The sequence below is a fragment of the Pleuronectes platessa genome, chromosome 21 (genome assembly GCF_947347685.1).
Source record: "Pleuronectes platessa chromosome 21, fPlePla1.1, whole genome shotgun sequence".
In the NCBI taxonomy this organism is placed as follows: Eukaryota; Metazoa; Chordata; class Actinopteri; order Pleuronectiformes; family Pleuronectidae; genus Pleuronectes; species Pleuronectes platessa.
In genome coordinates, this window is record NC_070646.1 from 11,155,470 (window position 1) to 11,168,593 (window position 13,124).

The window sequence follows — 13,124 nt, forward strand, 5'->3', positions numbered from 1 at the left end:
CAGCAGTGAATCTTCCCTAATTTTTTAGATTTCTCAGACGGACATTAACGGACTGACGCCTGAGTCTGTATTTAGGATCGTACCTTAGCTGAACTGCTCATATTTGTGACACAAGTCTCCGTGCCCTATTTTTGTTTGTTTTCTTTCCATATTTGATTGCGAAAGCCTGCTTTCATGGGCTCACCCTCTCGTCCTTAAAAACTGGTGTTATTTCGAGCCTCTGGTCTGGATGTTTAAGAGAGGCAGGAAGCGAGCACAGAGCCCGTCCTCGTGTTTGTGTCTGAAGGGATAAATACAGACAGAGCTGGGACAAACAGGGTAAGTCATCGACATCGTCTGCACCAAGGTCCCCTCGGGCATCTGTGAGATAACACAGCATTATTGAATCCCGCCAAATATGTTTTATATCCTCTGTCTGCTGATGAATTTGATTTTAAATAATAGAATTTTCAATCATACGGACTTGAATGCAATGTCTCATTTTTTGTGCCATGCAATACAAACTAAATTATATACCCATACATTACATAAAACTATATTTTCCAAGAACATATGCATCAACAGCAACTTTAAAGAAAGCTCAATGAGTTAAAAAAAAGTGAAGCCTCTGTGTAAAAGTACATTTTCCTTTGTGCATTTGTTTTTAAAGAACAACTTCTCTTGTTATTGTAGCTGAGGTCTAGCAGTGGAGCAGGGGAGAAGTCACCCACTCAGTGTGTGTTTGTCTGTGTGTGTGTGTGTATGTGTGTGTGTGGTGTTTGTATGTATCCTTTCACTAATTTCCACCATAGGCCAAGGCTTCTCTCGGACTGTTTTCTATTCAGAGAGGATAAAACACCCCGGAGAGCACCTCCCAAACACACACATATACGACCCTCTCTCTCTCTCACACACACACACACACACACACACACACACACACACACAGACACACACCCATGCAGAAGACAGATGTTCCAAAATACCACAGTAACAACAGCGAAGATGCAGGCTGGGAAATGCCCTGCAAGATTGCGTTACCATAAAGTTGCTCAGAGCTTTCAGAGCAGACACGGGGCAGCAAGCAGCGATCGTAATTTATACACTGTGTGTTTTCAAGTGAATCAAAGAGAGGAGGGGGAGCAAAGACAAGGTTGCCTGGTGTGAGTGAAGGGAGGTGTTGTTTTTTCCCCCTGCAATTTGAAGTTGTGCAATAACTTGTGTTTCCTCCTTCCAGCCCTCTGAACTCTCGGTGTCTCTCTGTAGCTCGGCAGAAAGGGTGAGGGATTCTCGTGTGGGAACTGCAGCAGGAAGGAAAGTGCAGCTGGGAATGTTTTGCCTGGAGCGAGAGAGGGTGGAGGCTTGTGGCAAAGAAAAAAACGACAAGGTGGAGAAAGGAGAAGAGAATAGGACATAGCGAGGCAGGGGAGATGATGGAGGAGCGGAGGGAATTTGAAGCAGGGAGGAGATGAAGCATGGGACGGAAGGAGGAGGAGGAGGAGGAGGAGAGAGGATTTGATGAGATGAAGGAGTGAAAGTTGATTTGACTTGAAGAGGGGCAGCAGGGAGGAGACGGGAGGATGACAGGAGGGGAGGGGATTTTGCCTAAGCGCCTTCTTGGGGGGGGGGGGGGGCATGGATGGCAAGACATATATAGGCTTAACACACGTCTACACACATGATGTACATCTACACATGCATGCTCACAACTGGCCTGCCAGAAAAATCAGTGAAGAAGATTGCTGGACATAGACACATACAGCTGGACACACACGCACACTCACACACACATCCTCTCTCTCTCACACACACACACACACACACACACACACACACCACACACACATTGCATCAGAGAGGAGACATCAGCTGGATGTGGTTTCATTCAGATCTGTGATAAGAAAAAGTCTCCACCCCTTCTAGGAGAGAGAGAGAGAGAGAGAGAGAGAGAGAGAGAGAGAGAGAGAGAGAGAGAGTGTGTGTGTTTTCTGCAATCCTCGCTTCGCACTCTCAGTTTGAAAACATGTCATTTTAAGTTTGTGTACATACCTGCGCAGACACACGTACAACACACACACATGCGCGCACACACTCCCCCTCTCTGTCTCTCACATGCACACACACAGACTCCCCCTTCACTCTCTCTCTCTCTCTCTTACACACACACACACACACACACACGCTCCCTCGCCCTCTTGTACTCGGAGCACCAGGTCCCTGGAAGCAGCCGAACTGTCAGTGACTGTTGCAAACACACGCTCGCTCTCGGCTCGGCTCTCTCTTCTTGCGCTGCTGCCAAGAGAGGAGGAGGAGGAGGAAGCGGAGGAAGCGGAGGAGGAGGAGGAGGAGGAGAAGAAGTGAGGCTGGAAGGAGCAGACTGAAACACACAGACAGAAAAAGAGACAGAGAGAGACTTGGACCAACCTCTGGCTGCCTCCCTCTCGCCTCTGCCTCTGTGTGGGAGACTGCGAGTGATGCCTCTCACCCTGTGGAGCTGCACATAGTCAGGACTTTCCTCAGGTTTCTCTGCTGCTTCTTTCTTCTTCCTCCAATCTTCCTCCCTCTGTTTCAAAGATGAGGAGGGACCGTCTCCTCCTGGCCGCGACCCTCACAGCCATCCTCTCCGCCGACCTTTACTTCATTCTCCTGCCAAAGCTGCGGAGCGTGGGATCCGGGGAGTTCTGCTCCTGTGGTCCCGACAACCTCTCCCTTCCCGTGCAGGGGGGCCTCGCCACCCCGCGGCTCTACAACTGGACGTCCTCTGCAGCCCTGGTCCTGCGCACCCCGGCTGACCCCACGGGTGGAGGCTCGAAGATGGAGAGGCTGTTCGCCCACCCACTGTACAACATCCAGACCCCGGCGCTGGGGCCAGAGGAGAGGCTGCTGCAGGCGGAGCAGCTGATGGACTACTACAGGAGGAAGGTGTCTCGCTGGGAAAGGTCAGTGTTCAGACTCTGGAGGAGCATCAAATGGAGACACTGCTGAGTTCAGTGCAGACTGTTATTGATTTAGCAATGTCTGAGTTTAGCATCTTGAAATTTTGCCTTTCATCACTTTATTTTGAAAGATCTAAAACCTGAAAAATTCCCCCTCTGAAAGCACATGCTGAAGCTTGGATGTGGTCAAGAGGCAGGGTCAGTGACATGGTGGCCAAACACACACACACACAAGCACACACACATCCATGCACATAAACACACTGTGTCCATGATAACAGATGTTTACCCGCAGACAGGCCTCAGGGTGTGTAGTTCTGTGACTCATAAAAAGTCCAGTGTGAGGCTGGTGGCAGAGAAAACGCTCACAAACATGTCCATCTGAGAGTGTGTGTGTGTGTGAGTGTGTGTCTGCAGTGCTCTCTTTAAGGTAAACAGGGATTTTAAAACTGCTGAAGCTTATCTTAATCTGTGGGAGCCGTGGCTGTTTTGGACTGTGAGGCCGTCTATCTATCCAGTTGCTCCCTTAGAGGGACAAAGATCTTGGGCTCTTATGGTGGAAAAAAGGAAGAAAGACGGGCGATGGATCTCCTCTGTGTGCAGCTGCGTGAAACAACAAATAACCCAAAGGCTCATTAAGGACTCACAATATCGACTGCAGTAAACGCACCTAGGGCGAGCTTTATGACGGGTGCTCTTCAGGTGAAACCGGTTTGATTTCCAGTCTGGAAGAGGAAAGAGTCTAGAAATTAATTTCCTGTTTAACTTGTATACACGTGTGTGTGTGTGTGTGTGTGTGTGTGTGTGTCACTCTTGCCAAACACTGCATGGCATTTCCACTCACACAGTCTCCATGTTATTAATATTATGGTTCGCTCTGACCTGATCTGTCACTTCAGTTTGCTGCAGATGACTGATGAGGCGGAAGGATGACCAATGCACAAACTTCTATTCATAAGCCGCTTCGCTCCATTATCGCAGTTAAATTATCCCGTGGTGGGAGTTTGTTTGGGTTGGCTGTGGACCGTCCCACTCTGCTGCAGCTGGTGATGTGGTGCCACTTGTACCACAGACTAATTTGTGTTGCACTCAGAATATTCTCGTTCCCAATTTTAAGTATAGAAAAGAGGAGAGGAGAGGAGGGGAGGGGAGAAGAGAGGAGAGGAAGGGAGAGGACAAGAGAGGAGAGGAGAGGAGGCTGTGGACAAAATTTTGTCACAGCTGCTTCCAGGAACAATAGAGCCCAATTATTCTTCCTGTTCTTTATATTCATATTTATTGCTTTTTCATGATGCTGTCTTCATGCTTCTTTTATTTCTTGTTATTTATCAGAGTGAATGCATTTTTGCCATCGCCCCTGCAGTTTCCATTTTCTGCTTTGTCTTTATAAACCCTGTTTCTAAAGGAGCTTTAGTAGTAGTTGTCGTATAAGTATAGATTACTCAAAGTTGTCGAAATGCAAGTGAAAACTTGGCCGACAGGGAGAAATTAAACAGGGTGTATTTAATGCATTTCATAAACGTGTGTATCATCACGTAGTTCCTCACATCCTCATTCTTTTAAAACACTGAAAATCTGTTGAGCGCACTCTGCCCACTCTGGTCTTTCCAAAATAAAACACTGCCCATAAAACTGTCTGTGTTGTGTAAAGTATACGGTGGACAGTGGTCTGGACTTGTGCTGAACCCGTACACTGTGTTCGACGTCTCGCTCCGCATGCAGGCACATGAAACTCTACAGCGAGGCGGCAGCCCTCAACAACATAACTGTGACTCAACATAAAGTGACCTTTGACCCCGACGCCAGCTGGCTGAAGTTCCACCTGGGGATCAGCCGCTACGCCCTGTACTCCCGCGATGACCTGGCTGTTCCGCGACTGCTCAAGGACATGGGGAGCATGGAGATCGTCAACGCAGGTCAGGGACGGATGTGGCTTACAACACCTGTGTGTCTGTTTCTCTCTTTTTTTACCATCTTACTTGTAGGAAAGATTCGGCAGGTTTAGCTCCTTTTTTGTGTCCTACAGCAAAATCCCTTTGTGCCATAAAGCAATACAGCAGTTTTCTGATTCAAGCAACTCTGGAAAGTAGAGGCTGATAGTGATGCTACTATTGAGGCAACAAACCCACCCAAGTCAGTGGTGGTTAATTGTTGATTATTGTGTTTTTAATTATTAATTTACGTCCTACAGATTACACTCAAGATGAGAAGGCCCTGAAAGGAGCCTGCGATTGCACCCAAGGTATGTTCAAGTCACCTCAGACTTTTATTTTGTAGGACTTGATGTTCTTTATCTTATTTCCTCATGTTGCGTAGCTGTATATTTTGTCTAAGTCGTGTTCCATTCCTGACTGTATCCTTTGTTTAGCCTGTTTTGTGTTTCTCTCCTCTTCTCTGCTGTGCTCGGCGGCACCGCCAGACACAAACACACTGCTGCCTTTGAGATAGTGAGGATTTGGTTTTTCATTTGGCACCAGAAATCAGATTTGTATAAGACACATGCTCTGGGCAAAGAAATTAAAACAAAACAAAACAAGCGTTCATTTATGTTCCAAGGCTGCACTCTTAATTAAATGTTGAAAGGTTTAGAGTGAAGCCTCTTTTCAGGCTTCAACATACAAACCAACCGCCACCTACACTGTCATCTTGTTTTCTCTCTGTCCTCTCTCCTCCTTCCCCCTGCTCTTACAGGCACTTACAGGTTGTCATTGTAATTAAGAAAAAGGCTCTGAATGACTTGCCTGGTGAAGTAAAGGTTAAAAAAAAATGGATGTCCTTCTGAGCCTCTTGGCTTGAGGAAGCAAACCAAAATTGCAAAATGCATGGTCCTGGTAACTTTGGTAACAGTGTCAAGATTCTGGCAGTTTTAAAGAAAGTGAAAATAAATCCTGGATCCGTCCCTTTGTCCACATCATCACCAAATTTGATATGGGTTCCCTCTTGGCCCATGTTTTTTCCTTCCACCAATTTTGGGTAAATCTGTTCCCCAGTTTTTTCATAATCTGCACTGTTGTTGTTGTGTTATCTTGCTCACAAAGAAACATACCAACAAACAAATGGACAGGAGTGAACACATAACCTGGTTATGAAACAATGGATGGATGGAGCAGAGATCAGCTTTCAAATAATTGCCACAAATGCATGTAAAGGCTGCAGTTCACTTTTCAATGTAGAAATACAAACATAGATGCAAACTGGATTGTAAGAGGTGCACATTTCTTTAAAAATAGTTTTATATTTAGTACTTTTCTCCCAACAACATACCCTCACACAGCTCGATATGGATGTGAACTCAGCTATGCTGCATGTTTTTGTCCTGCCTGTGGCTCTCCAGCACTGCTGCACAGTAAAGTAACAGACCACACATCTCTCACTGCCAAGAAGAAATGCAACAAAACAATCTGTTTAAATTTAACCTCCATGAGATTTTCATTACTTCAGTCACCAAAGAGCGACAGAGCACGGTGGCCACGGAGGACGTTTGGTCCCCTTTGATCCATTTCCAGAAGAGAATGTAAACTCTTGTTCTCAGGAGTTTGACGGCGTGCAGCAGGAGGAGGCCTGTGTGCGGTCAGCCTGGCCTGCTGTTGTGACTGCAGTATGCAGAGCGACGGAGAACGAGGGACGCTAGAGTCACAGAGAGAGTGAAAACTAACCAACCAACCCCCAGTTACTGTAACACTCTGGAAGTCAGTTTGAACTGACCTCTGGGGAGTTAAGCTGAAAAACAAACAATTACTCCGAACCTGTTGCTCAGTGTTTGTCATCGTTTCAGAATTCAAACACACAGTTAAAGGAGTTGTCTGTCTGTTTCTATAAACTGTATTGTAAAGGAAAAGAGGCTTCATATTTTCTTCTTATTGTCTCTTTATTACAGTGGTGAAACCAAGTGGACATCACCTGAAACTGGCCCTGAAGATGCAGAACTTTGCCAAGGCCATGTTCAAACCAATGAGGTGAGGACTGAGTCATCACATGAAGAGTCTCTCTGTTTCAATTTGCCTCAGATCACTTCAATAAGTTGTTGATGTATACAAGTGCATGCAGATGAGTTGTGATCACGCAAACAGCTTATTCCAGTTCCAGGAACCACGATATCAGCGGCCGGTAAACACCTTTCTTAAATGCCTGAAGGGCAGTGAAGTATACTTCCTTTCAGGATGTATTTTGTATTTTGTTCCATGACCATTAGCTAAGGCTGATTTTCTGAACAATCTCGTTGGCTGTGAAGCAAAAGCCAGTCGGTCGGAAGAATAACCATTTTTTTCAAGTTCCAAATGCGAAATTGTGAATAGAAAAACTGGATAAGGGTAAAAACCAGGATTCCAATGTATGAAAACACACTCGATTCCACCAATAAGATATTTGTTGGATGAACTATCAAGATTTCTGTCCCACCAACACATGAATATGTGGTCCTGGAGTCTGTGTCCATGAAAATGTTAAATTGGATTACATTATATTACAGGGTATTATCTCAGCTCCTGTGCTATATAGTTTGTGTGAGCCGAAATCATCTACTATCTGTGAAAATTACAGTATTTGTTGTGTTGATTATATGGGTGTGTGTCTGTGTGTGCGTGTGTGTGTGTGTTTGTGTGTGTCAGGCAGCAGAGGGATGACCAGACTCCAGAAGACTTCTTCTACTTCGTTGACTTCCAGAGGCACAATGCAGAGATCGCTGCCTTTCACCTGGACAGGTACGGCCTCATCAGCTCCTCTCTGTATTCTCTGTTTTAGTATCTCTCCACAAATGTCTTTCCTTGGACCCTCTATTTCAAATCGAAGAAAAATATTAGACTGAAAACAATCAACAAAAAACAATTGAACCTTAATTATTTTAGCCACACTAAATGATGCACAGATCAGGTTGAAATTGTATTTGTTCAGTGTCTAAAAATCTGAAAATACTGTGTTTTTGTGTTTACTGTTAATAAGCATATAATGAATACATACGATGATCTTATAAGATAGTTAATATTGTGACTATTAGGCTATACCTGTTAGCAGGCTGACATGAGCATGCATTTCACTGCTTTGGTTCGGTAAAGCCTTTAGGTACTGTAAGCATAGCAGTAGACTATACAATTTATAAAATTACAAAAATATAAAATACATTTGTAATGTGTCGCAAAGTAATAGGATACCTCTGATATACAATAAATAAATAAATTCAGTTAGAAATACACACACATTTGTGCGGCCACACACACCCAGACAGACACACACTCAACATATATATATATTTCCTGGCGCTGACAGAGAAACTACCCAACCTAATCCACAAAGATTGCAACATGTTCGAAAACCATTCTTGCAACCTACGATTTCCCAACTCACTGATCAGAGTAAACCACAATCCAAACACACACACACACACACACACACACACACACACACACACACACACACACACACACACACACACACACACACACACACACACTGTACGTCATTGTGCAATAGTACATTAGCTGAGATGAGGTGATTCACTGTGAAATACAGTCATCTGAGCCAGACAGTGTCATTAGGCAGCCAGTCATCACTTCACCGCAGAAGACACGTCAACAACTCAATCACTGTAATTCCACCTTCAAATAGGATTTGTATGTATCTGCTCATATTCAAAACTCGATGAGGTTTCATATCTAAGAATCATTAAGGTTCTAACTGTAACCCAACACAAACAAGACAGAGACCACATCTCTGCTCTCTTCTATTTGTAATTTATGGCGTTTGGTTTTTAATCTGTCGCAGTGTGACAGCTCTCTGTTGTGTCTGACTTTTCTGCCAGAAGCCTTTATCATTTATCGCTGGCAATCAGTAGGTGAGGAATGCCGGAATTCTGAGAAACAGCAACTCAGCGGCGCACAATGATTGTTGGGTGATTACAGTTTGTGAGACGCGAGTGATATATGGCCCTCGGGGAGGTATACGTTTTTTAGTAGTGTATATGAACACAGCCAGTCTGCCAGAGGATGTCAATAGGATACATTCATTGATAAGAATCAGTTAAAACCCACCGTGGGCTCCTGTGAAATGAGGTAAGAGATACCATCATCTCCAGGGGGTTCACATTACACTTACATAAGCATCGAACTCTGTGAACTGTAAATTTGTCCTTGCACTTGCAAAGGTAAGAAGTAAATTCTTTTTGGCAATGGAATTTCTGAATTTCATCAATGTTTTCAATAGGATCCTGGACTTCCGGAGGGTCCCGCCTGTAGCTGGCAGGCTGGTGAACGTCACAGGAGAAGTCCTCCAGGTCACGCAAACCGATGACCTGCGAGCTGTCTTCTTCACCTCCCCGGGTAAAGCACCAGCAGACCGCTTTTTCAGTTTCTTGGCAGGAGTCAGACGAGCAGATCAGCACCACTCCTGTGTTTGTCCGTTAAATATAAAGCTAACCGTTATATGACAGGAAACTTGGTGAAACTCCACTGCCCATCATGATGTTTCTTCCTGTTTTTATATCCTAAGATAACTTTAGAACAAGAACAAAACTCTTGAACAAACATCTACCTATACACATTAGTTTTTTTTTTTGTTTGGTCCATGTCCCCCTACTAACATGGAGGAGGCGAGGTTTATAACCCGTACTGCAGCCAGCCACCATATCGTCCATCTTTATATACAGACTATGGAGGAAGCAGCTAGCCTGTCCTGTCATCAAACGGATATAAGAGTGGTATAAATCTTCTCATTTAAATCTGCCAGAAACTAAATTATCTTATTTTTCAAATGTTGAAGCATAAACAATATTTAGGGTTGCAAACAAATTTTCCTTATTTATTTCGAGGGTGAAAAAATATAAAATTTTAAATAAATGAGATATATATATTTTTATTTTAATTAACACTGTAATATCTGCACTATGCCACTATGTGTTAACAAACAAAGCACATACAAGCCTACGCCTCACTGTCAGTTATTCTGGTTCTGGTTTGATGTTTCTTCTCGCTGGTGATTCGACATCCAGCTGTAGGGGAAGGCCGAGCTGATCAAAAACCGTGTAATTACATGTGAACAGGAAACTCATTTGGTATTCTTCTGTTTTTTGCTCCATTTCCCAAACAGCGAACAACACATGCTTCTTTGCCAAGTGCCTGTACGTGTGCAAGACAGAATATGCAGTGTGCGGGAGCCCGGACCTGCTGGAGGGCTCCATGTCTGCCTACCTGCCCGGCCTCAGCATTTCCCCGCGCATCTCCATCCCCAACCCCTGGGTGCGATCGTACACTTTCGCCGGACAGGAAGAGTAAGACCTCAACCTCAGCAGAGGAATCTCATTTTATCTCACTTGTGCAGTGCTAGTTCTAAACCTGCCAGTTTGGAGCGGGCTGTTTGTTTGACCTGAGTTAAAGCTCCTGAGCTACTTCCGAATTATTCCTTATCAGTGAGTCCTCCTCAAACAGTTCAACAATATACTGTCACTTTTTATTGGTTGTGTGCTTGACGTTTTTTTCAGAGATATTTATAAACAGTCTATGGTGCAGATTGAATTTAGATAACTTTGTGTTCATTCTACCTGGTTTATCTGCAATGAAGTAGTTTTGATAATTTGAAAGTCAATGTTTTCCCCAAATATGTATCCGGTGTTTTTTTTCATATATTGCATCTCGGCTATTTCAGTGGTCTGTTATAAAGCCAACACAATCTTCAGACCCAAGTTTTAACCAAGTGAAAGCTCTGTAATTCATCTTGATATAAAGCACCGGTGCAGCACAACATTGTGCTCTTACTTTGACGACAAATTGCCAAACAGGAAGTTATCAATTTTATAAAATGCTGTCCAACGATTTGATCCAGTTGCCGACCACAGCTGTACTTTATCTGAGGACGTAGAAGAGGACAGGTTCAACCTGGTCTGCATACAGGCACACTGCCCCGCCCCCACTACTGCCACAAAGCGCAGGTCGCCTTACTATTCAAATTGTAATAATATCGAACATGTTGTGTGACCAAATCGCACAAAATTCCACATTGCACCACCTCGGGGCCTTAACAAAACACATATCAAGTGTGCCGTTGGCAAGACGAGCGTTTCACATACAGACAGACAGACGTTTGGAATTATTTGGCACCTGAGAAGGTTGGTGGCCTTCAAGGCAAGGCAAGATTATAAGATCTAGCATTTCCAAAATAAAGTGAAAGGCCACATTTCCCATAAATCCAGTTAATACCAAACTAAATTGGATGTTTGTGTCTTTTTTCAAAGACTTTTTTCTCTTTTATTCTTTTTCACTCCACTGTTTTTTAAACCCACAGGGACAATTTGCCCCAGACGAACTGAAACCTCTTCCTGTTTTGTGCAATAAATAAGCTAACCGGCACCTAGTGACATATAACACGAAATGCAGCGTATAGAAGCTCCTCATTATTTCTTAGATGCTGTTGTTGTGGTGCATCATTATGATAATTCCCCCCCCAAAAAATTGCCAGGCCATGATTTAAAACACAGCACGTCAAAGCAAATGTTGCAGGGAAAATGTTGTGAGGACTTAAAGAGGCAATTACGGACTCTGTTTTGTCACATTGTTACAGATATGTTTGTTCATGTCACACAAGAGAATATAATATTCTCCTCATTTCTCTTTGTCTGTGTGGGTTTTAAAGGTGGGAAGCGAACCCGTTCTACTGTGACACAATAAAAAAGCTGTATCCGTATAACTCCGGCAACAGGCTCCTCAACATCATCGACATGTCCATCTTCGACTTCCTCACAGGTATTTGATTCCACCAACACTTTATCTACACTCTTCATATATCCAGCAGGTCGGTCAGTATCCGAACACAACTCACCTTGTGTCTCAGTGAAAGTTGTGACGCTCGTTTGCAGGTAACATGGACAGACACCACTATGAGGTGTTTACCAAGTTTGGGGATGAAGGATTCCTCCTCCACTTGGACAATGCCAGAGGGTGAGCAGAGAACACTGTGGTGGATTCAAATATTGTGAAATTGTTTGACAGCATCCTTCATGACAGCATCATGTGTTCAGGTTTGGGAAGCACGCTCAAGATGAGATGTCCATCCTGGCCCCGCTAACTCAGTGCTGCATGTAAGTGAGATGCACCAGGACCAGCTTTTATTTCTGTGGATCAACATGAATTCACTCTTTGAATTCAAATTGTATTCTGTCTTCTTAATTCCCTTCTCAGGATCAAACGCTCCACGCTGCTGCGGCTCCAGCTCCTGGCCCAACCAGAGTTCCGGCTCAGCGACGTGATGAGGGAGTCCCTGGAGGGAGACCCTTTACGGCCGGTCCTGACGGAGCCCCACCTCCTGGCGCTGGACCGCCGGTTACAGACGATCCTCCGGGGGGTCCGGCGGTGCGTCCGGCGGCTGGGGGAGGAGGAGGTGATCACCAAGGACTTTGTCAAATCCACAGAGAGACCTCAGACTGTGACAGCGATGGAAATGACCAGGTAACAGAGGAGGACAGGCTCGTCTCAGGGCACAGAGGACTTCATGGTGAAGCTCAGTCACCTGGTGAGCAAACAGGGCTCTCGTGGTTTTGATTTAAGGAACAAGCCATAAAAGGAAGATGCTGTGAAGACTGATTGAGGAAGTTCAGCCCGTGAATCACTGCAGGCCTTGAATTCCAATCACAGAGCGAGGTCATGCTTTTATTCTTTAGTCTCGCTAATGGTCATAAATGAATTAAAACCTTTTAAGGATCGACTAAAGACCAACTTGACCTGAAGAAAGCAGTTAAGCTGTTTTCAGGCATGAAGTGACCTCCAGATAATCTCCTGTGTGAGAACACAAATGTCGGAGTGGGAGGCTCCAGAATTTCTCTGGAGTTTCTGCTCTAGTTAAAACTCTGGAGAATGCCCAAATGACCCCTGTGAGAAAAAAGCCGGATATTCACCACTGGATTCACCGCAAATGAGCGGGCAGCAGAATCAATACTGAAGAAACTCATAGAAGACATCAATGAAGATGTCCAGAGAGCTTTTGGTGATAAGGGCCGCCACCGGTGTCCTGCTTCTGCCTGCTGCGCCCCCCCCCCCCTCCTCGCCTGAACGCACACCCTCACTCTCAAACACATTAAGACCAGTGAAGGAGTTCCATGTGAGAGCGCTCTGATGCACCGGATCAGCTGTTTGAATATTCTGGCTGTGGAAAGACAGATTTCTGCACCGTCAATGTGATCTTATAAAGAGGAAATAAAGTTATTTGAAGTGATGACTGTGTGAGTTTGGT

General features: G+C 44.6%; 1 protein-coding gene across 3 annotated transcripts; it reads left to right on the forward strand.

The window, feature by feature from the left end:
* Nucleotides 1-2,000: 2,000 nt before the first annotated feature.
* On the forward strand, nucleotides 2,001-13,106 carry fam20a (FAM20A golgi associated secretory pathway pseudokinase). 3 transcript variants are annotated; one of them, XM_053413163.1, is made up of 11 exons: nucleotides 2,001-2,918; nucleotides 4,638-4,831; nucleotides 5,107-5,157; nucleotides 6,793-6,871; nucleotides 7,523-7,615; nucleotides 9,111-9,226; nucleotides 9,993-10,173; nucleotides 11,532-11,641; nucleotides 11,755-11,836; nucleotides 11,917-11,976; nucleotides 12,077-13,106. In XM_053413163.1, the coding sequence occupies exons 1-11, from the start codon at nucleotides 2,554-2,556 to the stop codon at nucleotides 12,345-12,347; spliced, it is 1,602 nt and encodes a 533-aa protein (XP_053269138.1). In that variant the 5' UTR covers nucleotides 2,001-2,553; the 3' UTR covers nucleotides 12,348-13,106. The 3 variants fall into 3 exon arrangements, with proteins under 3 accessions (XP_053269138.1, XP_053269139.1, XP_053269140.1); XM_053413164.1 differs by lacking the exon at nucleotides 2,001-2,918 and adding an exon at nucleotides 2,925-3,617; XM_053413165.1 differs by lacking the exon at nucleotides 2,001-2,918 and adding an exon at nucleotides 2,925-3,345.
* Nucleotides 13,107-13,124: the final 18 nt, after the last annotated feature.

Coding starts and splice junctions, on each gene's coding strand:
- fam20a (XM_053413163.1), top strand. CDS start 2,554: ATGAGGAGGGACCGTCTCCTCCTGGCCGCGACCCTCACAGCCATCCTC. Junction 6,872..7,522: donor GCCATGTTCAAACCAATGAG/GTGAGGACTGAG, acceptor TGTGTGTGTCAG/GCAGCAGAGGGATGACCAGA. Junction 10,174..11,531: donor ACTTTCGCCGGACAGGAAGA/GTAAGACCTCAA, acceptor TGGGTTTTAAAG/GTGGGAAGCGAACCCGTTCT.